The sequence below is a fragment of the Urocitellus parryii genome, unplaced genomic scaffold, assembly GCF_045843805.1.
Source record: "Urocitellus parryii isolate mUroPar1 unplaced genomic scaffold, mUroPar1.hap1 Scaffold_118, whole genome shotgun sequence".
In the NCBI taxonomy this organism is placed as follows: Eukaryota; Metazoa; Chordata; class Mammalia; order Rodentia; family Sciuridae; genus Urocitellus; species Urocitellus parryii.
The window spans coordinates 140770-167505 of NW_027551893.1; the positions used below are offsets into that span (position 1 = coordinate 140770).

The 26736-nt window shown below is 59.2% G+C and overlaps 1 protein-coding gene across 1 annotated transcript; it reads right to left on the minus strand.

Annotated features, from left to right (window-relative positions):
• Positions 1–5490: 5490 nt before the first annotated feature.
• Positions 5491–24782, minus strand: LOC113190482 (zinc finger SWIM domain-containing protein 4). Its single transcript, XM_026399799.2, has 14 exons — positions 24612–24782; positions 21861–22062; positions 19734–20090; positions 18087–18235; positions 17853–18003; positions 16335–16502; positions 15358–15714; positions 14421–14558; positions 13905–14159; positions 13301–13436; positions 9797–9951; positions 8411–8574; positions 7236–7317; positions 5491–6878 (listed from the first exon to the last, which is right to left on the minus strand). Exons 1-14 carry the CDS (start codon positions 24762–24764, stop codon positions 6019–6021), a joined length of 3327 nt encoding a protein of 1108 aa, XP_026255584.1. The 5' UTR covers positions 24765–24782; the 3' UTR covers positions 5491–6018.
• Positions 24783–26736: the final 1954 nt, after the last annotated feature.

The following is a 26736-nucleotide window of genomic DNA, read 5'->3' on the forward strand; positions in this document are numbered from 1 at the left end:
ACGGGGGCCACCCACTGGCGCGCACCCCGGCTCCCCTATCCTGGTGCCAGCCCCCGCGGGCTTCCCCACGTCACCCGGGAGGGCTGCTCTTGTGTGTGCTCTGGGATCAGGGACAGCGGGGGGCCGGTGGCCGGGCGGCACCCGGCGGGGCGGCCCAGGTTGGCGGCTGGCGCGGGGCCAGCCCGCGAGCTTCTGTTGAGAGTCTAGCCCATTAGGCAAAGCGCTGGTGACAGGCTGGGAGGGCGGCGGCGGCGGGCAGGGCGGGGCCTGTGGGCCTTGGTATTTTCCGATCCCAGCTGCTCTGGGAGGGTGGAAAGTATTTGGGGATCAGGCTTGGGGACGCGGTGGAGGCGCCCCGTCAGAAGCCACCCCTGATGCACCCTTGGAGCTCCGGCCGGGGGCAGTGGGTGCCCCGGGTCTGGGGCGACCCAGGCGGCCTGGGGCAGCATCTGGCCATGTGGGCAGACAGACCTGGGCCGGCCGGCGGGCGTCCTGGGAAGCCTGGGAACCGCGGTGCCGCCCAGTCCAGGGGCCACCCTCTTCCCCACGCTCCCGCTGCCAGGGCCTGGCTCTCTCTGGGCACCATCGCCCTGAACCCCAGGGGTACATGGCTACTGGGAAGGGGCCCTGGCGGCGGGCACCTGCGTGGCAGTGCCCCCTCCAGCAAGACCCAGACTTCTTGTGCCTGTGGATGGGAGTGGCCTTGGCCCTGGCCCTGGGCTCCGTGCAGGGGAAACCCCACAGGAAACGAGCCTGGCCAAATGGCCGCCCTTCCCGTTCTCGTCCCTGGGACACGAATATGCTGTCTCACTTCCGGAGGCGGCCCTGGGAGGCTGGCCGCTGTGCTGGACCAAGTCGGCTCCCACTTGGTGCCCCCAGACCCTCAGGGTACAGGGCTGGGCTGGGGCCAGTGTGGGGGGTGTTGGCGTGAGTGGGGGTCCAGGGAGACACTCTCACTGCCTGCTTCCTGGTGGTAGGTGACCCCAGATCTGGACACTGGGGTCTTTACGGCTTGGGGCTCCCTTGTTTCCATTGTCCCGCCCGATGCGGACGGCATCACCCTGTCCTGATGGTGTGTGTGACGTAGGGCACACCATTTATGAAGCGGGTAGTTGACGCTGTTTGTAGATGGGGAAACTGAGGCCCAGAGAGGTTGAGTGGTTGGCCCAGGGTCACCCAGTTGGGAAGCTGCAGAGCAGGGGTAGGGTGGGGTTCAGGTGGTAGGCAGACTCTAGAATGGGTGTCTTCTAGCCACTGGGCACTTATCAGAAGAGGATCTGTCACAGCTGTGTGACCTGTAGAGTCTCAAGGCTCCCTCCTTGAAGGACCTGAAGTGGATCTCATCTGTTACAGCTGCCTTGAAAACCTTCTTTTGGGCAGAGCTGGTGACGGAACCCGGGGCTTCGTGTAGCTGAGCACCTGCTCGTCTATTAAGTGGCACCCTAAGCCCCATGAAGTTCTTGATTTGCAAACAAGAAACCAGATTTTCATTCTGCACTGGTCCCCACAAATTCAGTGGCCTGCCCTGGTGGGGGGCGCTCGCTAAGCGACGTATCCCGCGGTGAGCTCTCGCGGGGTTATGTGCGAGAAGCTCTTGGCTCCATTTTGCAGATGGGGAAACTGAGGCGTGGGGCATTTGGAAAGAGGCAGAACAGGAGATCGGAACATCACTAGGGCTTTTTGGATGGCAAAGCCAGTGGTGTCAGCCTGGGTCCTGTGTCCTGGGGGGTCCGATGAGTGCTCCGGGGGAGCTGGGCCCTCTGTGCCCATATCCGCCCTGAAGGGATTCGGGCTGAGGCCCGGCCACAGCCACAGGGGAGACAGGACCACTGGGGGGAGGCCTGGTGGTTTCCTCCTGGCCCTCCGGCTTCTAGGAAGTGGCGCCAGCTGGGGTGAGATCACTTCCTCACCCGCCTGCCTGCCCCCCCTCGGCTTCCTCTCGCCATGGCCCCGTTTGGCCTGCCCCAGGCACGGGGTGGGGGTGTGGGGAGGAGTGGAGGGAAGGCTGGGAACTGGCTCTGGGAGTTCCTGCAGCTCCTTGGCCCAAGGTGGCTCTCTGGGCATCTCTGCCTCTAGGGCTGGGACCAGGAGTGGGGTCCAGCTACGGCCAACGCTTCGTCCTGCGACCGCCTGTGGGGAGCAGCTTCCTCGCGGGCCCCAGAAGGAGGCCAGTCAGGACCTGGAGAGGTGGCGTCCCCAAATCTCATGACCTCCTTTGCTCTTTCTCGCCTCCAGGTGCCAGCCTCTGGGCCCACCCAGTGCCCCTCCCCCTGTGCCACGGCCGGCTGGGGTTCCTGGGGATGGGATTTGCTGCCAATCACAAATCACATTGCCAGGGATTTCCAACCGACCCTGAGCTCTGCCTCCGGGGCCACCGTTGCTGCTGAGGATGTCACCGGGGACAGAGTGTCAGATGCCCTGCCATCACCTATGCTGGCCTGAGGAGCAGGGCTTAGCTGCTTGTGAGCAGGATCCACACCAAGTCGTGTTCACAGTGGCTAAGTTCCGCCCCCCGGGCTCCCACCTCCTCGGGGCCTGCCCGCTGCCCACTGCCCGCTGCCCGCTCCCTGGGCTCCGCCCCCCGTGCCTACTGAGCTGAAACACAGTTGGTTCGTGCACACTGGCTCAGTTCAGCAGGAACAGGGGTCAAGCCCCCTCGGAGTCCGCAGCCCCTGTGCGGCTGGGTCGGCCGCCCAAAGGTGAGGCCAGCCCCAGACCCAGGTGTGTCTGGAGAAGGGATGTAGAAAGGAGGGGGTGGCCAGCCCAGCTGGCTGTCCTGTCTGCTGCAGGTCTCTTCTCCCTAGACTGCCCTTTGGGGACCCTCCCATGGCCACACTGTGGGTTGGGCTGTGGTCCCGGGTGGACATGGAGATAGGTGGGTGGCCCTTCCAGAAAAAGGGAAGCCAGCTGTGTCCCCTCCGGTCTGGCACCCCAGCCCCTCCTCTCCCCAGCCTGCCCCTGTCCCATCAACGAGGCAGTTACCCAAGAGGAAGCTGCTCGGCCCCTGACCGTTAAGTGCCAACTCCCAGCTTCCGGAACCCAGCTGGCCTGGCCTGGCCTGGCCTGGCCGAGTGAGCCTGGCCCTGCTCCCGGGGCCTGCAGACTCCTAATTGTGGGGATGAACAGTGACACCTGTGCCTACCGGGAACGAGGGACAGGGAACCAGGTCCAGGTGGGCCCACACAAGCAGGCTGACCTCCTCCTGGTGGCCTTGAAGGTGGAACTTAAAGCCTATCCTGAAATCGGCTGGGATGGGAGCCCCTTGGGGTGGGACCCAGAGGCTGAGGGGAGCCCCCAGGCCATCAGCGCTGGACCGGGTCCTCTTTCCCAGCCCAGGGGCAGGCCGAAGCCCGGGGTGGGAGGGAGAGTTTGTGTTGTGTGTTGTGCAGTTAATTAAATAAAGTCACTAGCCTTGTCCTGAAGGTCTGCCGTCTGGTCCTTGGAGATCCAGGTTTTGATCCCCCTGAATCCTGGCCCCCGGGCTCCTGACCCCACCTGCTCTGAGGAGGGTGGGAGGAGGCTGGAATTTATTCATGTGGATGGAGGGTGTCCTGAGCTTGAACAGGGTGACTGACTTTTGGGGTGACAGGGAAACCCCCATAGGGAGCATTTACTGAGGTTACCTGAAGGATGCCCAGGGCCCCCGGGATGGAACTGGCCCCGAGGCTGTGGTGGTGGGGTGACCCTGGGCCTTAGGGGTGATTCGGACACAATTGGGATGTCAGTCTAGAGCTAGTGACATTTGGGGGGCAGCTGAGATTTGAGGCTTGGCGGGACAGATACTTGGGGTACTGGCACCAGAGCATGCAGAGGGAATTTTGACTTGCGATGGTGGGCGACCTGAGAAGGACCCCAGGCCCATGGGGAACATTTGCGTCAGCGGAACCCGAGTGGCGCCCCAGGTACATGAGGAACTTCTCTTGGTGACAGCAGCTTAGGTACAGGAAGGCGCGCTCCAGGTTCAAGACCATTTTGTCACTTCCACCATCCCAGGCCACCAGGCGGCGCTGAGGAGCACGTGGGCGGCCCCGGATCAGCCCGCACATACCTGCGGGAACACGCAAGGCGGGGTAGGAGGCAGGGCCGCCCCCGATTGGTTCCTTCGAGCGGAGGGCGGTGCCACGAGCAAATCGCCCATCGGAGTCACGCCCTTGTCTGTGTGTGATCGCGGCGCCCTCTAGTGGCCGGCTCGCCCCTCCGGGAAAACTTTGTCCTCGCTTGCCCTGGCCCTGACAATGACCCAGACAGGCCCTTTGGCTGCCAGTCTCTGAAGACAGGAAGGCCTTGAAGAAGCCGCTCCCTGGGAAACCAGGGAAGGAGGACAACCAATGGTTTCCTCTCCCAATGGTTTTCCCTCGTCCCCAGACCCCTTAGCTCTATTTGGAGCCTCACTTGAAGTGATACTGGCCCAGCATGCCCTGGCGACACTCCTAAGACCACACCCACCTCTTTACCTGTCCAGAACTCTGCCCATCGAGGCCTAGTCTTAGCTCAGGGTTTCCGACTTTGGGCAGGGTGCCCTTTCCCATCAAGGAGCACCCAAGTACCTGCCATGGCCTCCTCCCATGCACGGTACCCCACAACCGCAGGTGCCTGGAGCCAAGGCGCACCCTAGTGGCCATTCTCGGAGGTGCAAGGGTCGTACAATTTGGGGCAGACACAGGTACTAAATCAAGATCAATTGCCTGCTAGCTGGCTGCCTTTTCCTGAAAGGTTGGAGCCTCAGTTTTCTTGCCTGTAGAAAGGGTATGGGGAATCCCACTGATCTGTAAGGCCGTGGAGCCATGCAGAAGACAGCTGAGAAGCACCCAGTGGTGAACACACTCCATCTCTTTTTCATTGCTCACTCCACTACCTCTGGACGGCACCAGCAGCCACTCCCATTCCACCTCTTGCTTCAAACTACGCTCAGAAACGAAGCTGGAATTTTTTTTTTTTTTTTTTGTCAAAGGAAGGGGGTAGCCCTGGCCCAGGATGCAGGAGAGGCACCCCCCAGTCTCAAAATAAATTAAAAAGAAACTGTGTTCCATCTTTAGAAAAAAAAAAAAGAAAGGGAGTACAATATACCGTTCAATAAATAGAAAAAGTTACAAAATGATGATCTTTTTCCTTACTATACAAGAAGGGAAAAAGAGGGTGGGGGATGGTGGTCCTCCCTGCTCCTCCCTGGGCTGAGGCAGGGGAGGGGAGGGGGGCCGGAGAGACAGTAGCTGGGACTTAACAGAGATGAAGACAGAACAGGCTGAATGGTGAGGTGGAGACGGGGACAGGGAGGGACAAGCAGCTGAAGACACCAAGCTGCCTGCCTTTCTCCCCCAACACCAGGTTGAGAGGGCACACGGGCCTCGCCTGGTTCCTGAGTCATGTGTCCAGTGACTAGTGGGTGGAGGGAGGGGCAGCGATGGCCCCCACCCAGCCCACCCTGGGACCCTGGTGCCCAAGGGAATGGGGTCCTGGCCAGACAGGAGGACAAGGGGGTGAGGTATGTGGCTGAGGCCTGAGACCTCTTGAAATCCTTCAGTGGAAGTGGGGCGTTGGTCCTGGCAGGGCAGGGAGGGGGCACAGGACAGGGGAGGGGGGCCCCTGAGCAGTGGAAGAGGGGAAGGAAGGAGGGTAGGAGGAGATTCAGTCCCCTGGCCAGGCTGGTGGGCCCAAGTGCCAGTTGGGAAGGCCTGCCTTCCGGCCCCTCTCCTGGAGCCCACGCCAGGGCTTTGAGTTTTGAGGAGGGAGCTTGCCTATTGCTTGTGGGGGGCCACAGTGGGGTCATGCCAGCTGCCCGAGCACACACCCCTTCTAGGCTTCTGGGTGGCAGTATGGCTTGTGCTCCTCGGGTCCTTACACACCTTCACACACTCCTAGGCACGCACACAGGCGGGATGCCACCTCCTGCCTGTGTCCAGCAGGACTCCTTCCCTGGCTAATACTGAACCCCTCCTGGGCCTCCAGTGCCCAGGCCCACCAGAGTCAGGGAGGCAGGGCCCAGGGGTCCCCATGGAGTCCCATGCCAGGCACCGTCCCTCAGCCGAACCGCTCACGCACCAACAGCATGAGCTTCTTCTTGCCTTTGTAGGTCTGTTTGAGGTTCTCCAAGAATTGGGCGAACTGAAGGTGTCCATCGGGCGCCAGCAGAAAGGTCTCCCGGGCCTTGCCCAGGAACTCAATGAAGTCGCCGTAATGCCGCGGGCTGATGTGCGTGAGGCGCGAGTGGCTGGTGGTGATGTAGGCGGCCACAGCTGCGTCCAGGAGCTGGCACAGTGGCGCCCGGTCGGCGCCCAGGGGCTTGGCAGCCCGGCGGGCCCCGAGGGGACCCAGGCCAGGCGCCGAGAGGGTCCAGCGGCGCAGGATGTCGGAGAGCATCGGGGCGCAGTGAATGCTGCGGATGATGAGGGGGACGATGGCGGAGAGCTCGTGGCGGCCGAGCGAGTGGCTGAGCGAGCAGGCCCACAGCACGTCGTTGACGGCGGGGTGGCTGTCCTGGTTGAAGGCGATGCTGAGCTGCGCCAGGGCCAGCGTCGCCAGCTTGTAGGCGCGCAGAGGCAGGCCACGGTGCTCCATGTAGCGGGCCACTGTGAAGAGGTGCGCGTGGCCCAGACCGCCGGCCGCCGCGTCCAACACGATCTGGTAGGCCGCCTCGAAGGCCGCGTGGTTCTTCTCGCACAGGGTGAGGGCGGGCAGCGCGCAGTTCTGTGGGTCCTTCATGGCGCACTGCAGGGCCAGGGTGCGCGCGCAGGCCCAGAGCTCCTCCCGCCGGGCTGTGTCCAGCTGCAGCCGCATGAGGGTGGCGTGCGTGGTGCCGGTCACCGCCACGATGGTGGCCGCCTCCACCGGGGTAAATAAGGAGTACCAGTTTTGCATGATGTTCATCAGCGCCTGAGGGCCTGGGGGGAGGTCAGGAGGAAAGAGCTCGGGCTGAAGGGGTGCCCAGGGCACGGCCATCACCCCAACCTGCAGCAGCCACAGCCGCAGAGGGACCGCACCACTTCTTTACCACAGGGGACAGAAACTGTTTACCTTCCCCAGGGAGCAGGCGCAGCTGGACTGAAGGCAAGCCGCATGTGTGGGGGCCTGGGATAGGGACCGCCCTTGGTCCCCCTCCGTCCCCAGAGCCCACGTTCCCTCCCAGCCTGGCCCAGGCTGGAATCTGGGAAAAACCCGCCTTTCTCTCATGTCCCCCAGTTCAGTGACACTTCTGGAACCAGAAAAGGGAGGTGAGGTGCGTCCCCTGGGGCGCTCACCAATCTCTGTGGCGCAGCTGACCAGCCAGCGAACCATCTCCCTCCGCCGCCAGGTCATGGTGTTCAGAGTCATGCGCATCACCTGCAGGGTGGAAAGGGGACAGAGGCGGCTCCTCAGCGTCTCAGACTGGCCTGTGGAGGAGGCGCCCGAGGGCCCAAGGAGGCCTGGAGGTTAAGAGCTGATCCAAAACACCAGGGCCAATAGCCGCACTCCTCGGTCTCAGTCTCCTCACTGATAAAATGGGGACAGAAATTGAATCTTGGGACTGCGGGTGTAGTTCACTGGTAGAAAGCTTGGCTAGCACGAGAGAACTCGGGATTTCATCCCCAGCACCGAGAGAGAGAGAGAGAGAGAGAGAGAGAGAGAGAGAGAGAGAGAAAGAGAAGAGAGAAGAGAGAAGAGAGAAGAGAGAAGAGAGACACGGGGCAGGAGGAGGGGGCCGCAGGCATCAACCTCAGCTGTGGTGGGCAACGCTTCCTGCAGTGCCTCGCCCCCTCCAGGTTCCTGGGGCCACAGCCTCTTAAGTGACTCCTCATCTACAGGCTGGCTTCCGACTTGCAGGACCACTCCTTGCCCCACCTTTGGGGACTACGCACTCAGCTACAGGCCCTGCTTGCAGAATGCCACCCAGAGGGGCTGCCCCTCACCTTCTGGTCCTTCCTCCATGGCCCAACCCTTAGTACTGCAGCCCTCCTAGAGCCCCGCCTTCTCCTCCAGGCCCCACCCCCAAGGAAGCTCCCTATTGGCAGGCTCTGTCCCCCCTCCTACTTCAGCCCCACCTTCCAATGGTCCTCAGCCAGCAGCACACCAGCCCACCTCCCGCTGGGAATGGGACCCAGGGCCACCCGTTCCAGGCAGGTTGTGCACCCCGAGCCACACCCTAGGTGCTCTGCTCCCTCTCAAGGCCCATGTACAGCTGGCCGGCCCGGGCTCTCCCCTGAGGTGACCCCCCACCTTGAGTCCTTTAGAAGGTGGAGCGTCATCCAGTTTCACCCCTGAGGACGCCCTCGGTTACCCCAGACCTTCACTTCACAGGTGCGTCTGCGGCTCGGCCCACAGGGACAGGATCACGCTCAGACTTCGCCCCCAAAGGAGCAGCTCCTATTCAGGCCTCGTCCCCGGAGGCCCCACTCCTGGCGGTGCCCCCAGTCCCCATCCACTCAGTGACCCTCACCTGCAGGCCCAGTTCCAGCGCGATGCCGAGCAGCGTGCTGTCCGGTGGCGCGCCGGCCGGGGTGGCCGTCTTACAGGCGTCCTGCGCCAGCTTGAAGAGCAGAGCGGGCGAGTGAATGTTCTGCTGGATGGAGCCCAGGACAACGTGCAGCCACTTGGGGTCTCCTGGGCAGAGGGAGCCACGGGGGCACTGTTAGACCCACCCACCAGCGGCGCGCAGCTGAGCGACCTGTTCCAGGGTCATCTGCCTGGGGACTAGCGGCACAAAGAGGGGGACCAGGCAAGGCACCTGTGAAGACTCCCAGCCCTGGCGGCCCCACGCCACCTGCCAGGTACGCAGTGTCCTTTGGGTCCTTCTCCCCTAGCAGGAGGAAGCCATGTCAGCAAGGGGTCGATTCTGGACCCAGAATGTCAGGAATCAAAGTCTGTCCTGTCACTCCTGTTGCTCCTGGGCGTGTGACCCTGAGCACTGGCTGTCCCTCTGCGTGGAATGCTCTTCAAGATGCCATGGACTGGACTGTGTCCCCCTCGCCCCCTGGCCTCCCAGCTCACATGCTGAACAGCCCACCGCTATGGTTTGGAGGTGGGGACTGTGGAGGGTTAAGCCAGGTCTGAGGTGGGGCCCTCAGAGGGGATCAGGGCCCTTATAAGAAGAGACACCAAAGAACTCTCCCTCCCTCTCCCAGCCTCCGCCGCGTGGAGACTGAAGAAGGTGGCCATGTGCACGCCAAGAAGGGAGCTGTCACCCAGAAGCTCCTCGCAGGCACCTTGACCTTGAAACACAGTATCCAGAACTCTGAAACATGGAGCCCAGTGCTTTATCACTGAGCCACATCCTCAGCCCGTTTTTAAAATATTTTGAGACAAGGTCTTGCTCCGTGGCCCAGGCTGGCCTCAAACTTGGGTCCTCTGACCTCAGCCTCCTGTGTCACTGGGGTTACAGGCGTGTGCCATGGCACTGACAGCCGATGGTGTTTGGTTGTGGCCGTCCGAGCTGACCAAGACCAGATATCTGCAAAGCTCTGCCCTCCCCTGCAGATCTTTGCTTAAGCATCCACCTGCTGGGGCTGGGGACCCCGCTCTGTGGTCAAGCCCGGGACAGGCCTGTGTGAGGCTCTGGGTTCCAACCCAGCGCTGCCAAAGAACAAGTCAAACACTGCCCCTGCTTGGCCGCCCACACCGAGATCCTTCTCTTACTTCCTGCGTGGCAGATCTTTTCCTTACTGTCCGCCTGCCCCGTGGGTCAGGGGGCTGGGGACAGTTTGCCTGGTCCACAGAGAAGGCGCTCAAGGAATATCGGGGCAATTTGGCAAAAGGATCAAAGGAAGGGGGAGAGGCCAGAGTGACGGTGGAGAGGATGATGGACAGAGGTGGTCGCCGTCCTCACCCTTGGCTGCGGTCAGCATGGCGGAGGCCAGTTCACACTGGCGGGTCTCCAGGTGGCCCAGGATGAACCAGCGGGGGAAGCGGTTGCTCGGGATGGAGTCCAGCGGGGTGGGATGGGGTTCTCCAACTGGAAGCGCCGTCTCCAGCACGGGCAGCCTGGGGGAAGCAAGCCTGGTGAGGGGCGGGTGGCCCTGCCGACTCCGTGGGTGGGCTGCCCAGCACAGCCACCCCGCACACCCAGGAAGACAGAGGACACGTGTGAGGTGCTCACTGTGGCAATGTTGGCCTACACAATGGAATATTATTCAGTCATAAAAAGGATTAAAGGGGCTGGGGTGTGGCTCAGCTGTAGAGCACTCGCCTAGCACGTGCAAGGCGCTGGGTTCGAACCTCAAAAATAAATAAATAAAATAAAGGTATTGTGTCCAACTACAAGTAAGAAAAAAAAATTAATAAAAAAATTAAAGTCCAGGGCTGGGGTTGTGGCTCAGCGGCAGAGTGCTCACCTAGCACTGGCGAGGCCCTGTGTTAGATCCTCGGCACCACATAAAAATAAACAAAATCAAGGTATTGTGTCCAACTACAACTAAAAAATAAAATATAAAAAAAAAATTAAAATCCTGCCACTTGCAGCCACCTGGATGGAACTGGGGGATGTTTTAAGTGAAACAAGCCTGTAGGACAGTTCTGCCTGTTGTCACTCATGTGAAATCCAAAAATGTTCATCTCATAGAAGAAGAGAGGAGAGTAGTGGTCACCAGAAGACTGGGAAGGGCGGGAGGACAGGAACGGAGGGAGGTAGACGATGGGTACCAGACACGGCTAGATGGGAGGAAGGGGTTCCCGTGTCCAGCACAGGAGGATGATGATAGGCTACAGCAATTTATGATGTATTTCAAAATATCTAAAGAGTCCAAGGTTCCCTACACATAGAAAGGGAAAGGTTTGACATGGAAGTGCGAATTACTCTGATTTGGCCGTTGCACGTTATATGCGTGTATCAGATTATCCCCCTCCTCCAGAAACACAAATAAAACCGACAATAAAAAATAATAAATTGAGCCAGGCACCACGGCACATGTCTCTAACCCAGCAACTCTGGAGGTTGAGGCAGAAAGAGCTCAAGTTTGAGGACAGACTCACAACTAAGTGAGACTCTGTCTCAAATTAACAAATGAAAATAAAAAGGGCCGTGCTAGAGCGCCCCCTGGGTTCAGCCCCTGGTCCTGCAAATAATAATCAATCACCATCACCATCATCATAATTCATTTAAATAAAAAAAGGAGAGAGGGGATAGGAAACTGCCTAGATGTCCATCACTTGCAAGTTAGTTAAATAAAATAATGCTGCATTCATCCCCCAGGCCACATGCTGATATAGAGGGGAGGAGACAGCCAGGCGCAGTGGCGCACACCTGTCATCGGCTCAGGAGGCTGAGGCAGGAGGATCTCAAGTTCAAAGCCAGCCTCAGCAATGGCAAGGCCCTAAGCAACTCAGTGTTGTCTCTAAATAAAATACAAAATAGGGCTGGGGAGGTGGCTCCGTGGCCCAGTGGTCCTGAGTTCAATTTCTGGTACCAAAAAAAACGGGGGGAGGAAAGTGCTCTCCTGACACGGCTTCCCGTCACTCCCCGCGGCCTCTTTCCCTTCGCTGCCTCCACTCTAGTCGCCCTCAAACCCACCAGGTATAGTCCCACCTCAGGGCCTTGGCACTGGCTGTCCCCTCTGCCTGGTGGCCCCTCCCTCGCCTCCTCCAGACCTTTGCTCAAACATTGCTCAGTGGGCACTCCCGACACCCCCACCAAGGAACCCTGAGGCACTCTGCCGCCTTGTGTTCCGCCCATTCTGTGTCCTCACTGCACTGAGCGGCGGACAAGAGTGTTCACCTAGTCATTTATTTACTGCCACTCACCAGAATGTCCCCTCCCCAGGGCAGGGATGTGCCTCTGTTTACTGTTCTATGTACCAGAGCAACCCTGGCCACAGAAGGGGAACCTGCTTGTTGGATGATTCAAGGTGGCCACAAAGTGCCCTGTTAAGAGGCGCACTGTGCGGTCACTCTGACTCCGTGGGAGACTGATTCTGGGACCCCCCGTGGACTCCAGCCTGTGGCTGCTCAGATTTACGTGGTGCAGCCTTTGAAGACTCTAGGCCCATCCTCCTGTGTCTTCATTTCTAGATTTAGGACACCTGTGGCAACGTGCATGCCACGTACATGGCTGTCACACTGCACTGCTTATGGGATCACAGAAGACAAAAAGTCTGTACGCGGTCAGTACAGGCACAGCTTTCTTTCAAATATTTTTGATCTGCGTTTGATCAAATTCATGGATAAGGAGAGGACTCTAAAGTCTTGTGTTTTGTTTTGCTTCTGGCACTGGGGACAGAACCTAAGGGCATTTTACTATTAAGCAGAACTACCTCCCCAGCCCTTTTTTTAAATTTGAGACAAAGCCTTACTAAGTTTCTGAGGCTGGCCTCTAATTTACCATCCTCCTGCTTCAGCCTCCCGAGTTGCTGGGATTACAGGTGTGTAAGCCCAACTTGTGCGTGTAATTTTCTGTTATGAAAGTTATTCAGAGTTGCTAGATGTAATTATCAGCAGTGAAAACTATTCCGGTTCCAAATATTACATAAATAACCTTGCTGTGTGACCTTGGTAGTGGAAGACACCTTAAGTCTTTTCGGGTATGTAAATGGGGGTAAATTTAAGCTCACTTAGCTAGGTTGCTATATGGACTTAGGCCAAGGATCAGCCAAAGGCTGCACAGCCCATATTTTTGGCTTTGCAAGCTGTTTGGTCCCTGTTGCAAACACATGCTCTGCTCTGCCTCCTGCAAAAGTAGTCACCAACGAAACGGCGGAGTAGATTAGTGCGTGTGGCTAGGTGCCAAGAAAACTTCATTTTGGGGCACAGAAATTTGAATTTCATATATTTTTCAATCATTTAAAAATAAAAACTACTTTTTTTTTTGGTAGTGCTGAGGATGGAACCCAGGGCCTGGCACATGCTACGAAAGCAGAGTTGTGCCCCAGGTACCCAAAATGGAAACATCGTGGGCTGCACAGAAATAGGTGGCAGATCAAATTAAGTTTGTGGACTACAGCTCCCTGACGCAGCCTTGAAAAGTCCCGCAAATAATAGCGCATTTTTCAGTGTTGGGGACCAACAGTCCGGTGCAGCATTTGCCTAGCACGCAGGGGGTCCTGGGTCCCATCCCCAGGACCGCAATCAATCAACCAAATAAAGTAAAAGAAAAATCAAAAAGGCTGTTCGTGAACTCATGATGCTTACATATTATTCTTTCCAAATGTCCTGGAAAGACCCCCCCCTCCAAATTGTTCATCACGTGGAGAGAGATTGAGATTCAGGTGGACCACGACAAACCCGCCTCAAAAAGGACTCCACTCTGTGCACTTTTTGAATCCAGTACCACGTGGACATTCCCGTCCCCCTCCTGCTCCCACACCAAACCCAGGCAGTGTCCCCTGCTACCTGTCCTCACCTCATGGCTCGCAGTGCCAGGCGATAGGCCAGGTCGGGGTCATGGGGCAGCAGCGCAGTGAACAGGTAGCGGGCACAGGTGTGCATTGGCACGCTTTCCCGGAAAAGTACTTCTCCAAAGCCACTGAAGGGACCTCCTAGAGGGACAGTCTGAGTTCAGCCCCTCGGTGTGGGCTCTCCTCCACCCCCATCCCACGTCTCCCCAGGTTCCAGGATGGATATGGAAGATAGGCTGGGTCTGAGAGGTCTCAGGGGCAGGCACTAGGCATCGAGACTGAGCCAACCTCCGGAAATCTAAAGAAAAAAGGAGTCCCTAGGCACCCTTGGGTGAGGCCAGACTCCCATGCAGGATGGGTCAGAGGAGATGAAGGAGCAGCTGTCCCAGGGGCAGAGCTACCAGCAAGGTTCAGCAGCACAGAGGCCCTGGAGGGGGCGGGGCCATCTTGGTGTGGGCAGAGACACAGCGAACAGGCCAATAGGACCAGACCATGGGCGGAGCCAGAGGAGCGGGCTCTCCCTTTCAGGACCCGCGAGGTCTGAGGGACATGGAGGGCGGGGGCGGGGCCTGGGCAGGGGGCGGGGCCTGGGCAGGGGCGGGGCCTCACCTTCCAGCAGCAGCCCCGCCTGCTTGCGCAGCACCTGCACCAGCCGCTCATCCAGATCCACCTCCTCCAGCAGCGCCAGCAGCTGCTCCTCGTTGCGCACCACCTTGTCCTGGGCGTACAACCCCTCGGGCAGGGCCCGCTGCTGTCCCAGCCCCAGCAGTGCCACCTCTAGTGCCAGCGCCAGGTAGGACTCCCCAGGGCTCCCGGGCACTGGTACGTGCTGGTAGGCCACCTTCCGCTTCTCGGGTCCTGAGTCTGAGGAAGAGGGGACAGGAGGACCATGGACCCCCTTTCTTGGGATCTCTGGGCCCAAGCACCGCGATAGGGGTGGGTGAAGCAGGGGGCAGCGCAATCTCCCAGCACTCGCCACAGGGCCCCTTCTGGTGGTCGCTAGGTCTATGGGTGGCCTCACTGGGCCCATCTGCTTCCAGAGCGCCAGGAGGCATGGCCAATAGCAGGGGCGTGGCTAACAGCAAGAGTGTGTCCCAGGTCCTCCAGGGCTTCCCCCGTGGGTACCTGGGTAAAGGGAGAGGGTCTCCTCCTCCAGGCGACAGGCCTCCAGGAGCGCCCTGCAGAGGCAGCCAATGGGGTCCAGGGGGTGGCCCACCCAGCCTTCGGGGTTGGTGATGCAGGTGGCGCCTTTCTGGAGCAACTCTGCAGGCAGAAAGAGGGGGCTCGATCCCACCCCTCCGCGAGGGCCTCTTGGGTGGTTCCTTTTCCTGACTCCAGAGTCTCACCACTTGCCCACCCAGAGGCCAGCTCTGTCCTGGGGCTCTGCCGTGGCCACCCAGCAGGGTACAGGGACAACACTGGGCACTTTCCAAAATAGCTTCTTCTGCACCTTTCTAATGTTCAAAAGCCCAAATAGGTTTTGGGACCCCGGGGGGCCACTTGACGCTTCTCTTTTCTCTAGGGTGCGGTGCCCACGGACCTCCTGGCCTGGCTCTCTTCCGCCTGGCTCCTGCCCGTGGGTTGCTCCTCGCAGCACCTCCTCCCTCCCCTCCTCTCAGCTTTTCTGGAAGGGTCCCGGGCCATCCCTGAGCCCTCAAACTGGGTCAGGGCTCTTCTCAAGCCCAGAGCACCCTGAAGATCCTTCATTACACTTTGTTCAATTTCCTGGTAACTAAGTGACCCGTTCCCTGCCCAAGAACTCAATGGATGGCTTCTCCTGTCCTCCATATCCAGTCCCCAAACGTTTTTTCTTTTTTTCCCAGTCCTGGGACTGAGTCCAGGCCCTGCAGCACCCCAGGCAAGAGCTTACCACTGAGCCTCCTCCCCCGCCCCTTGTCGACAGTTTATCTGGAGACAGGGTCTCGCTGAGTGGCTCAGCGCCTTGCTAAGTTGCTGAGGCTGACTTTGAACTGGCGATCCTCCTGCCTCAGCCTCCCCAAGCTGCTGGGATGACAGGCCTGCCCCACCGCCCCAGGGACGTGAGGAGAGTATTCGCCCCCACCTTTTTTCTGCTGCTTGTAGCTCTCAAGCTGATGCCGCCGCTGGAGCCGCAGTGTGTTGATTATGGCACCGGCCAGCCGCAGGGCCTGGCGGGGATACCCATGGGCACGCAGGGTGTCCACTCGGGCGCAAGCAGTTGGAAAGGGCTCGCCCAGCCAGAGTGGGCGGCCCTGAGGGTCGAAGGCTGACTTGTCACTGCCCATGGTGCCTGTGAGGCTGGGGCTGTAGGAGTCACCGGCCAGGATCCGCTGCAGGTGAGAGTCTTCCCAGTGCAGGTCTCCAGCCTGCAGGGCTCGGCCAAATACCGTGTGGCGGGAACCTGTGGCCGCCACCTCCCCCTCTTCCTGTTCCTCAGAGCCTGTGGGAGAGGGACCCAGTGTGGTCCAGTGAGGGGGGCCCTAGCCACGCTCACCTTCCCCCACCAGGTGCCACCATGGGGTCAGACCCTGGGCAGAGGATGGGCACGGGCTTGCTCCCAGTCCTCAAAGCACCTTCGAAGGTGCGTGGGGTTGCTGGTGGCGGTCACAGCAGAACAGCAGTTCAGTGACCGTCTCTCTCCCGGCTTACCCTTTCTCCTCTCCTCTCCCCCGGCCTCTCTCTCCACCTCCTGTCTGCCTCTTTCCTCCTCTCTCTCCATTCTTTTCTGTTTTCTTCCTTCCTCCCCCTTCTCAATATCTCACCTCCCCCTTGTGTTTGCAGACACCTGTTTTCTTCCCTCTGGACTGTCTCCACAGATAACAGGAGGTGGAGCTAGGAGACCAGCTCAGGGTGACGCACTGTATTTAACTGTCCCGCAGGCTGCCTCTGCACCTGCCCTCACCACTTCCTCCCTCCTGGTTGAGAGGACAGCCAACGGCTGGGGCTCCCTTCTCTCCCCGACTCCCTCTCTCCCCTCAGACAGAGTTGCACGATACAAAGTCGGGACATGGCCAGCGGTGATGGGTTTGTGGGGGACAGCAGGCTGGAACCCTCTCCTACCTGGGCTGGGAGCCATGGTGGGCTGCAGGCTGGGGCCATCGAAGGAGTAGTTGCCCTCTTCCAGTGGGCACACGTCCAGCTTGTCCCATGTGCCAAGCAGCTGGAGCCAGCCCGCCCGCTCCTCTGGTTTGCAGTGGGGGCTCAGGATGACACAGACCCAGAGGGCCCCTGAGGAGGCACAGAGGAGGCCACATTCCCACCAGACACGACAGAGCGTCCCCTGAGTCCTGGGCAGTTCCGCTCACTCCTAATCTGGACCCTCTGAGGTGGCGGCTCATAGACTTCTCACTTAATGGGTAAGAAAAATCAGGCCCAGGGAGGAAGCACACTCATCCAAGGTCATTTAAGTTAGAAATCGGGATTCGAATCCAGGTCGCCAGACTCCCCTCAATGTTTCTGTTTTCCTTTTTATCTCTCGCATGTTTTCCCCACCTAATACGGGGGTCAGCCAACAGCGCAGGACAGCACATGCAGAGAACAGAACCCACAATCTGGTTTCTCGGAGCAGCCGACGGGCTGAGACTTATTTTTACATTTTTAATTGGTGGGGGAAAAAAATAACAAAAACAAAAGAAGGGTATTTTATGAGTTGTGAAGTTCAAATAAATATATAAAGTGTCCATTAAAAAAAGCTTTATTGGAACACTACCACCTCCACTTAGTGGCCCACGTCTGTGGCTGCTCTTCTGCTACAATGTGCAGAATTCAGTTGTCGAGCTGCAGACCAAATGGCCGGAGAAGCTGAAAACACTGGGGCTATCTGACTTTGACACACGTTGACCCCTGGCCTCCTAGGCTGACCATCTGCCCTCCAAATCCAGCGGTCACCTATCTGGATTCAACCAACCTTGGGTTGAAAATATTTTGGGGAAAAAAATTATATTTGTACTGAACACGTGCAGACTTTCCCCCCTTCACATTAGTCCTTAGACAACACAACCCTCCTTTCGTCGCGGTTCCTCTGTGTTGGGTGTTATAAGTGATCTCCTGGTGACTTAAAGAACACAGAAAGGCTGGGGCACAGCTCAGGCAGGACATGTGCTGAACATGCACATGAACCTTGTGCATTTTAAGCACATGTCCTGGGTTTCATCCCCAGCACCAAATAAATAAGTGAATACATGAAGGATGTGAGTAGGTTCTGCACATGGTAGGCCACTTTTACTTTTACTTTTGTGGTGCTGGGATGGGACCCAGGGCTCTGCACGTTAGGCAACGTTCCCCCGCTGCGCGACACCCCAGCCCCTTTTCCTTTTTTATATGAGGGACTTACTCACACACAGATTTTTGTGTCCCTGGGGATCCTGGAACCCATCCCCCTTGGATACTGAGGGACAAGGGTATGGTATTTCATTGTCCCTCTCCTGTCAGCCCCCGGGAGCAGGACCCGTCTGTCTGTTCTCTGCTGTGGCACCAGCACCCTGTACAGCACCCGCATGTTGGAGGTGCTCAATAAATGGAGGAGGATCCAGGGACATGCTCCTATCGGGGGAGCAAGACCTGGGCAGGGAGCCTTACCCAGCTCGTCCCACAGCTGCCGGCACTTGTCCGTCATGCCCGCGCCCTGCTGCCGCCACAGGGCCAGGCGGGGGTCTTGCAGGAACTGCTCCGTCATGAGGATGAGCATGCGCGCCCCGTTGGAGTCCCGCATCCGCAGCATCTCCCGCACCTGCACGGGGACAGGGCAGTGAGCAGGGTGTGGGGTGCCAGGGCTGGGCCTCTGAGCCCCCGTGCCCCGTGCCCATGCGGCACCTTGCTGAACATGGAGCGCAGCTGCTGGCTGGCCCCGTAGTAGCCGCCGTTGGACAGCAGCTGCTTCACCTGCTCCTGGATCTGCTCCTCATCCAGGTGCCAGCAGTTGGCGTCCTCGATGCCTGCACCTGCTGTGGGGTCGGGGGCACCTGCAGGAAGGCAGGGGTGGGTGAAGGGAAGCCCAGGCTGGGGTGGGAGAGAGGGTGTCTGTCCGCCTTCCCCATCGAGTCCTCTAAGTCACCCCGTCTATCCCAAAGTTCCATCTCTCCTAGAGTAAGCACCACCCACCCTCCTGTCTGTCCATCCCTCCCACCCACCCATCCACCTACCAATCCATCTGTCTGTCCATCTACCCATACACCCACCAGTTCCTTTATCCATCCACCTTGCCTCGAATACCATCCACTTACTCACCCACCCATCCATCTATCCATCCACCCATCTACCTACCCATCCACCTATCCATCCATCCATCCACCCCTCCACCCACCCACCCACCCATCTACCCATCTACCCATCCACCCATCCATTCATCCATCCACTCATCCACCCACCCATCCATTCACCCATTCACCCATCCACCCATCCATCCACCCACCCATTCACCCATCCACCCATCCCACCGGATACACACATCTGCCAAGCCACATTATGCCTGTCTTTATCCATCTTACCATGGCCCCCATTAGCCCACATATCTGACCCCTTGTACATGACCACGAGGCCACCCAACCCATAAATCCCACGGCCCTTCCACCTACATACCCATCCCATCACTCCACCCGCTGACTGCCCCAGGTTTTCAACCCACGTGCATCTACCACTGGGGATCCCCACCCTCCCACTCACCATCAACCCCCACACCTGCTCACCCCCATCCAACTAGTCCCTGCCCCTGCCATCTTCCTGTGTCCACCAGCCGCTCACAGTCCCTCTCAAAACACCCTCCACCTGTCCATCCATCCCACACAAACCCACCCTCCACGGCCACCACACATCCGTCCACACTGCAGACCCTCCCCGCACCCACGACGCACCCCAAGCGGGGCCTCCGCTCTCCGCCAACCCCACTGTCCACTGCCAGAGCCTCCCACCCATTTCCTCACCACCAGCGCCTACTCACCCGCCATCGTCCTTCACCACCCATGCACTCACCCCACTTATTCTCCCACACCACAGTTCACCCCCTGATCCCAGCTTTCTGCACCCACCAGCCCCTCCCAGAGTCCCCCTCCGATGCCCCGCCCACTGCTCATTCAGCTGCCCTCTTCCCGCCACCCCACCGTGGCAAGCCCTTGCGGTCCCCTCGGTGTGTATCCCCCAGGCCCCTCCCACGACCCCCACCCTCACGCCCTCCACCCACCCACACAGGCCTGCGCCAGGGATTCTGAGCCGTCTCCACCCTGGGCAGGACCTTGCACGCGGGCTCTTCCCTCTGGCCCCCGCCCTCTGCCCATGTCCTGGTTCCTGACCACTCATCTGCCCCAGGGCCAAAGTATAACCAGGACGTGCCACTCACTGGGGACGTGCCCTGGGTCTGCGCAGGCAAAGCCTTGTGCCCCCCCCACGGCAGGCACCGAGGCGCCTGGTACTGAGCGACCCCCATGGCCGTGGGCTGAGCGGCCGCCCTCGCGCATGCGCCCTCACCGTGCACCAGGTTGATCTCGGAGCCCAGCAGCAGGATCTCGTCTGCCAGGCGCTGGGCGGTGGGCAGCACTTCGGTGTGGTGGGCGCTGATGAGGTACTGCACGAACTTCTGCAGCTGGTCCCGGTTCATCTGGGACAGCGTCTCGGAGATGGGCAGCCGCAGCTCCACCTGGCGCGCGTGCCGGATGCGGTACAGGGACAGGGCCACCACGTGGGCGCAGTAGAAGAGGTCTCGGTTGTCACAGCCGCAGCTCACAGACGTGATCTTGCAGCGGTCGAAGCTGATGGAGACGTGGTAGAGGTGCTCCGGCTCCCCGGGGGCCGCGGGCTCTCTGACGTTCCCGCTCAGGTGGAATCCTACAAGCAGAGGCCACCGCCTGGTGTCTGGTGTGTCAACCCAGATCCCGGTGGCCCTGTCCCTCTGCACAGCCCAGCCGAGCCCTGCCTGTGCCTCGGTTCCCGACTGTCCACCTGGAATGCTAACGACGTCCCTGGAGTTACAGAAAAATTGAGTGACCTAATATGCGACAAACGTTCAGGACACTGGTGTAAAGCTCAGTCCTGGGCAACCCTCCTTCTCCTTCCAATGACAGTGTACCACAGTCCCCAAGTTCAAGATGGTCTGTCAGTCCTTGGGTTACCATGGATACCCCCGGGGCTTTCGGACTTCCTGGGAAGATGCTAAAGGCTGGTGACACTTGAGAGTGAGGGGTTGATGTGGCAGGCCAGGGGCCACATCACCCTGGTACCCCCTGCCCCTCCCTGGCCCCTGGGCAGCCCAGATGTCTCCCAGGCTCATCCGACTGGTTGGGCAGCCCGGGCCCAGCCTGCGTCACCCAGAGACATGGCTTCCTCATACCAGAGGAGGCCAGCAGCCTGTGGACAGCTGGGCACTGTCCAGGCAAGGGGGGCTCGACGGCTGACTGGGTCCCTGCCATGGCCTGCCACCCAGGAGGCTAGAGTTTCCTGGCACAGCTGTGCTGGTCCCCTTGCAGGCCCTGCCGCCTGAGGTCTGAGGCCTTTCCTCCCCATCTCCCCCAGCTCCAGCTCTGCAGTCCCCTCCTCTCCTTCTAGTTCATAACCTCCCCCCAACCCTCACCTGGGCCCCGCCGCCTGAGGTCTAGGTCAGCTTCCTCCTCCAGCTCTGGACTCGGGCCTCCGACCTCACCTGGGCCCCGCCGCCTGAGGTCCAAGAGTGCCTCTCATATCTGACCCTGAACTTCTACCCTCCATTCCTACCTCGGCTCCACTGCCTTAGGTCTGAGACCATCTCTCCACGATGGCCCTAAACCCTTCTTTTTTAAATCCGGTTTTAATCATTTCTTTAATTGGCACAGAACAATCCCACACATTTATGGGGTGTGGGTGATAACTCCGCACCACACACGGCGTGTGATGATCCAGTCAGGAGAATCGGCCTTTCCTGCTCCTCTAACACTGACTGTTTCTGTGCTTGAAAGCTTCCCATTCCTCCTTCTGATTCTTTATATAATACAGAGCACATTTTTGTGACCTGAAGTAACTGCTGCAGTGCAGAGGGCTCTTGACCTTGACCCCAGCCTCTGCCTGAGTCTCTGCCTGAGCTCTGACCAGCTCTCACCTGGCTCTGCATGTCTGGGTCCACCTGTCACATGGCCCCAGGTCTGGGATCGCTCCTACCTGTGCCTCTGAACTCTCCATCGAATCGCCGGGTCCCTCTGTCTGCAGTCTAGAAACTTCTCTTACCCATGGTTTGATGGCTCCTCTGATCCCACCTCTTCCCTTGGTCCCCAATTCAGCCGCCCGAGGTCTGCCTTCCACCTGGAGCTCACAACCTGCGCCCCAGCCCAGCTGGGCCTGAGGCCCGAGGTCTAAGACCATCTCAACCCGCTGTGCTGGGCCCCTTGCAGGCCCCGCCAGGGACCTCTGCCGGGATGTGGGGTGACTGTTGTCTCTGCGCTCAGCCCTTGCTTGGGCCTCCCTGCCCCCACTTCCTGCTGCCCAAGGTCTAGGACCATATCTGAGGTGACAGTCTCTCTGTGGACCTTACCTGGGCCTCCAAGCCCGAGGTCTGGAACCTTCCACCACAGCCCCCCTGCACCCCCGCCTGCGCTGGACCTCCCTGGAGGGCTGGGGACAGACACTCACCTACTTGCAGCACCCGGTCGACAGCCCCGCTCTGCAGCAGGTGCAGCCCGCGGGTGAAGGGCACCCGGGCGTCCTGCTCGCCCTCCGGGGGCTGGTAGCCCAGCGAGGAGTACATGCATATTTCCCGCTCGCTGCGTGGAAACGACCAGAAGACGATGCGCTTCTGGACCGGCTCCGGTACCCGGGAGAAGCGCTCCTCCACCTGCAGGGAGGGCTGGTGGGTTAGAAGCTGGGACCCCCCCTGGACCACCCTCTGCTGTGTACAAGAGGCACACGGCCTGAACCTCGGCGTCCCCAGTATAAAGTGGGATGTGAATAGCAACCATCTCCTGAAATCTATATGCTCAAGTGAGCCAGGTTGCCTGGTGTCACAGCGACTCAGGAAGCTGAAGAGCGAGGACTGCTTGAGCTCAGGGGTTCAGGAACAGCCTGAGCATCAGAGAGACCCCATTTCTCTTTCTCTCTCTCTCTCTCTCTCTCTTTTTTTTTTTTTTTTTTTTGGTGGTGCTGGAGATTAGAACCCAGGGCCTTGTGCACATCAGGCAAGCACTCTACTAACTGAACTACATCTCCAGCCTGAGACCCCATATCTTTAAAATAAAGAACAAAAACAAAAAACTGAGCTTCACAGCAGGAAGCAATCCTGGTGACTCAGGAGGCTGAGGCAGGAGGATCTCCAAGTTTGAGGCCAGCCTCAGCAACTCAGTCAGACCCTGTCTCAAAATAAAAAAATAAAAAAGGCTGGGAGCCAGGCACAGTGGCGCACGCCTGTAATCTCAGCAACTCTGGAGGCTGAGGCAGGAGGATCACAAGTTCAAAGACAGTCTCAGTAACTTAATGAGGCCCTAAGCAACTTAGCGCTACCTTGTCTCAAAATAAAAAAAATAAAAAGGGCTGGGGAGCATGCATGAGGCCCTAGGTTTGACCCCAGGCACCACAAAAAAAATAAATAAATAAGGCTGGGAATGTGGCTCAGGGGTAAATCACCTCTGGGTTTCACCCCAGTACAAACAAAAATGAGACAGAAAAAACCACAACCACCACAACAAAACCCAGCACTGATAGATGTAAAGCACTTAAAATGATGCCTGGTCCATCCTTAGCATTCCAGAAGTTTCTACAGATTCCCTCCAGGATTCCAGGTCCCTGGGTTCTGGCATAAGATTCTCCCACTTCCCAGGCACTAGGGGGTCAGAAGGAAGTGACATAAAAGCGATAAGAATGACGATCAAGGGTGACTTTCTCAGTGTGCACTGTGTGGAATGTCCTGGGGACTGACTTCCCTAACCTCACAACCACCTGGCCCACACTGAGCCTTGACCTCGTCTTACAGCCAGGGGAAGCTGAGGCTCAGGCGCACAGCGACTTCGTTTGTTCAGGGTCCCCAAGCTGGCTCCATTCCTCAGTTTCCTCTTTGAGCCCCTCCCCTGGGAAGGGCCCCCAGGAATCAAGGTGTGCCCAGGCCACCCCTGTGGACTCCAGGCAATGAAACCAGCTGGTTGAGCCTGCCCTCCAATCTGGGTTTGCTATTCACAGGCTGGGTGACCTTGGGCTAGTTTCCCAACCTCTCTGTGCCCCAGTTCCTTCAAAGTGAGAATGACAATCCTTAAAGGGTGAAAGAACTTCTCTAGCATCTGGCCTGTCCAGGGCAGGTACACGGGAGCCCTGGATATGGTTTGGGGATTATTCTGTGTATCTCCCACACAATAAAGGGGCCTTAGCCCCTGTCCTATGTAGGTTTCTGGGGGAAGTGGGAGAGCCGGTGACTGGCCCAGTGACAGTTGGCAGATGACTAAGGAGGGATTTTCCGGTCCGTGAATCAGAGCCTACTCCATGCACAATCGGCCGAAACCATCAGTCCTGACTTGGGAGCAGAGATGCCCCCCAGGGTCAGAGGACAGAGCCTGGGGGCTGCCCTTGCTTAGTGAGGCTCAGACACAGCTCCAGCTCCTTGGGACCCACACCCAGGACAAGAAAGAGGACTCCAAGGAGCCCCCAGAAGCCACAGCTGTGGGGTTCCAGGTGTACCTGTACAGGTACCTCCTAGGCTCTGCCTGGGCTCCTCCTCCCAGAAGCACTGGGATAGCTTGGTGGGGGGGGGAGGTGAGATGTGGGGGAAGGGAAGACCCCCCTGAGTAACCCCTGCTGCCAGGGGCTGGGCAGCCTCCGGAGGGAGGATCTGGAGAGGAGGAGGGCCCCAAAGATGGGTGGGTTCTGTAGACCTGAGGGCTGGGATAGGAGGGCAGAAAGGGGGTGTCCTGAGCTGGGATCTGGAGACCGGGGGAGTCCTCCACCTGGGGATATGGAGGGCAGGAGTGGGGAAATGCGGGCTTCTGGGGACGTAGAGTGTCCCAAAGTGGGAGCTGTTCCTAAGAGTTTGAGAGAGGAGTGCGGTCTTAGTGGGGCGTCCTCACTGGGAGATGAGGGTGCAGTGGGGACACCAGGTACCTGGCGATGCGGGAGGACCCGGGGTCAGGGACAGAGGAGAAGGAAGTGCCCCGCGTGGGAATCTGGGGCGCCGAGGGGTGGGGATGGGGCGAAGGGAAGGAGGGTGGACACAGGGTCTGAAGAACAGCCACGGAGGATGCGGGAGCGATTCGGGCAGGGTGAGGGCTCTAGGGGGTGCAATCTCAGGGGGTCTCAGAGCAGAGGTAGGTCCGGAGTCTCTGGGAGGAGAAGGGGTGAAAAGAAGGGGCGGTGAGGACAGGGCTGGGGGCGCGTCCCTCCCAGCACCCCTCCCCCCTCGGTCACCTGTTCGAAGGCCCAGCTCTCGGCTACTCGCTTGGCGCTGAGGTCCAGTAGCGCCTCGGGTCGGCCCCGGCCGCGCGCTGCCCCGGCCCCGGCATCTCGCTCCTCCGGTCCCGCGGGGGAGCCCCGGCTCCGCTTGGCCGCGGGGGGGTCCATCGGCCGGGCCGGGGCCGGGGCGGGGCCTGCTTGGGGGGGTCTGTCCGGTGCTCACTTCGCTTCGCCGGAGCCCGCGGCCCCTACTCGCTTTCCTGTCCTTCCTCTGCTCTCGGCCGCCCCGGGACCCCCGCTGCACCCACCCCGCCCCGCACCGGGCCAGCCGGGTGATGCGGCCCCTTTAAGACTCTTCACAACAATGAAGCTGCTTCGGCCGCCGCTTTATCCACCGCCGTAGTCCCGCCCCCGGCGCCTGTCCCCATTGGACCCCCCCTCGGCCTCCGCGGTCCTCTCCTATCATTGGCTGCGCTTCCAGACCCGTCTCCAATATTCCACTGTTCATTCGTTGGCTGAGGTGCCTGTTTTCTCGCATCCACCCAATCAGAGAGTAAAGCGAGGGGCGCTGTCAATCACGGGGTGCCGCCGGCCAATCAGATCTGGAGAACCCCTGTGGCGCATGCCTTATGCGGAGTTTCGGGGCGGGCCCTGGGTTCATTCACAACATTCCTCCCCCGCCCCCCTCCGGCTGGACAGTGCGCCCGGGGCAGCTGGGGCTGCGCCCACACACGGCTTTGTTTACTGAGGGTCGCTTCCGGGCGCCGCATGGGGACAATCAACATAAGCCAGCCAGGAGCTAGACAGAGCGGTGGGATCCTGGGCAACAGCTCAGCCTCTCTTCTCTCCGGGCTGTATGACCCCCAGGAAAATCACTCAACCTCTCTGGGCTCCGGGTCGTTTTGATGCTTCGGGAGGAGGGCTGTGGGTCGCAGCCTTCCTTGTAGAGTTTATGTGGGCTGCAGACCCTCTCTCCTGAAACCGGGCTCACTTAGGAGGTCTGTAGACCATTCCTTGAGCTTCAAGCTAGGATACTCCCCAATCCTTTCTACTTCCTAAATAATATGTTGAATCATATGAAATTCCTCATTTTCGATCTGTAAAAGTGGCCATTTCATTCCGTGTAATACATGTCAAATCCCACCACTTCCCAACTCAGCTTGTTCAGGCCACCACCTCTGGCCTGGAAAGCAGCCTTATCTTCTGTGGGTCGTTCCCATCCCCAGCTCATGGTCTCAGAGAACCTTCCTCCCTCTTCTCTCCATTATCGTGGATCTGTCTGTCTATTCCTGAGGCTAATTTCTGTCTCGCTCCTGACTGTGAGCCCCAGGAGGCTGGAGTTCCTCTCTGCAGCACCTGGAATGCATACAGTAGGCACTCAGTCTACAGCTCCTCCAAGAACCAGCAGGAAGACCTCAAGCCCGCCCCTCAGAGGCCTGACTCTCCCCTCCATATGGACACTTCCCTCTGACCAGCCTGGGGTGGCAGTGGCCACCAGAGGTCTCAGAAACTTTAAGGTGGGGCTAGCGCAAAGTGCTCAGTGGTGGAGCACTTGCCCTGGGTTCCAATCCCCCGTCCTGAAAGGGTACACACACACACACACACACACACACACACACACACACACATATTAAAATACTGGTTAAAGGTTGAGATGGTGGCTAAACGTCATACATTGTTAGGTCTAGCCCCCTGCTGAGTTTCACGTGGCGTCAGGACATTCAACCTGGCTGCACTGTTTCTACTGGACTTCGCTGTCGGGAGAAGCCAGGGCCTGCGTGGGTCGACCACAGAGGCGGCCACTCGTGCGGTGCTGTCCCTGTTGAGATGGGTGATGGAGTTTGGTTTTCCAAAGGCACTGGCCAGTGGGGAGCGTCACCATCTCCCAGAGGAGGAAACTGAGGCTTGGCGGGCCTGAGGTCACCCAGCAGGAAGGGCGAGCCAGGTGGAAGCCAGGTGGGGCTGTGTGGAGTCGGAGGTTGCAGGAGCCGGGGTGCGGGTGCGGGTGTGCGGGTGTGTGCCTGGCATGGGTGAGCCTCACCCCCGACCTGGGGCCACGTGGGAGGGAGTCAGGAGTGGGAGGCGGGGGACCTGGCAGATCCCCTCCAAACAATCTAGGCCTGGCTTCCAGCACCCACCA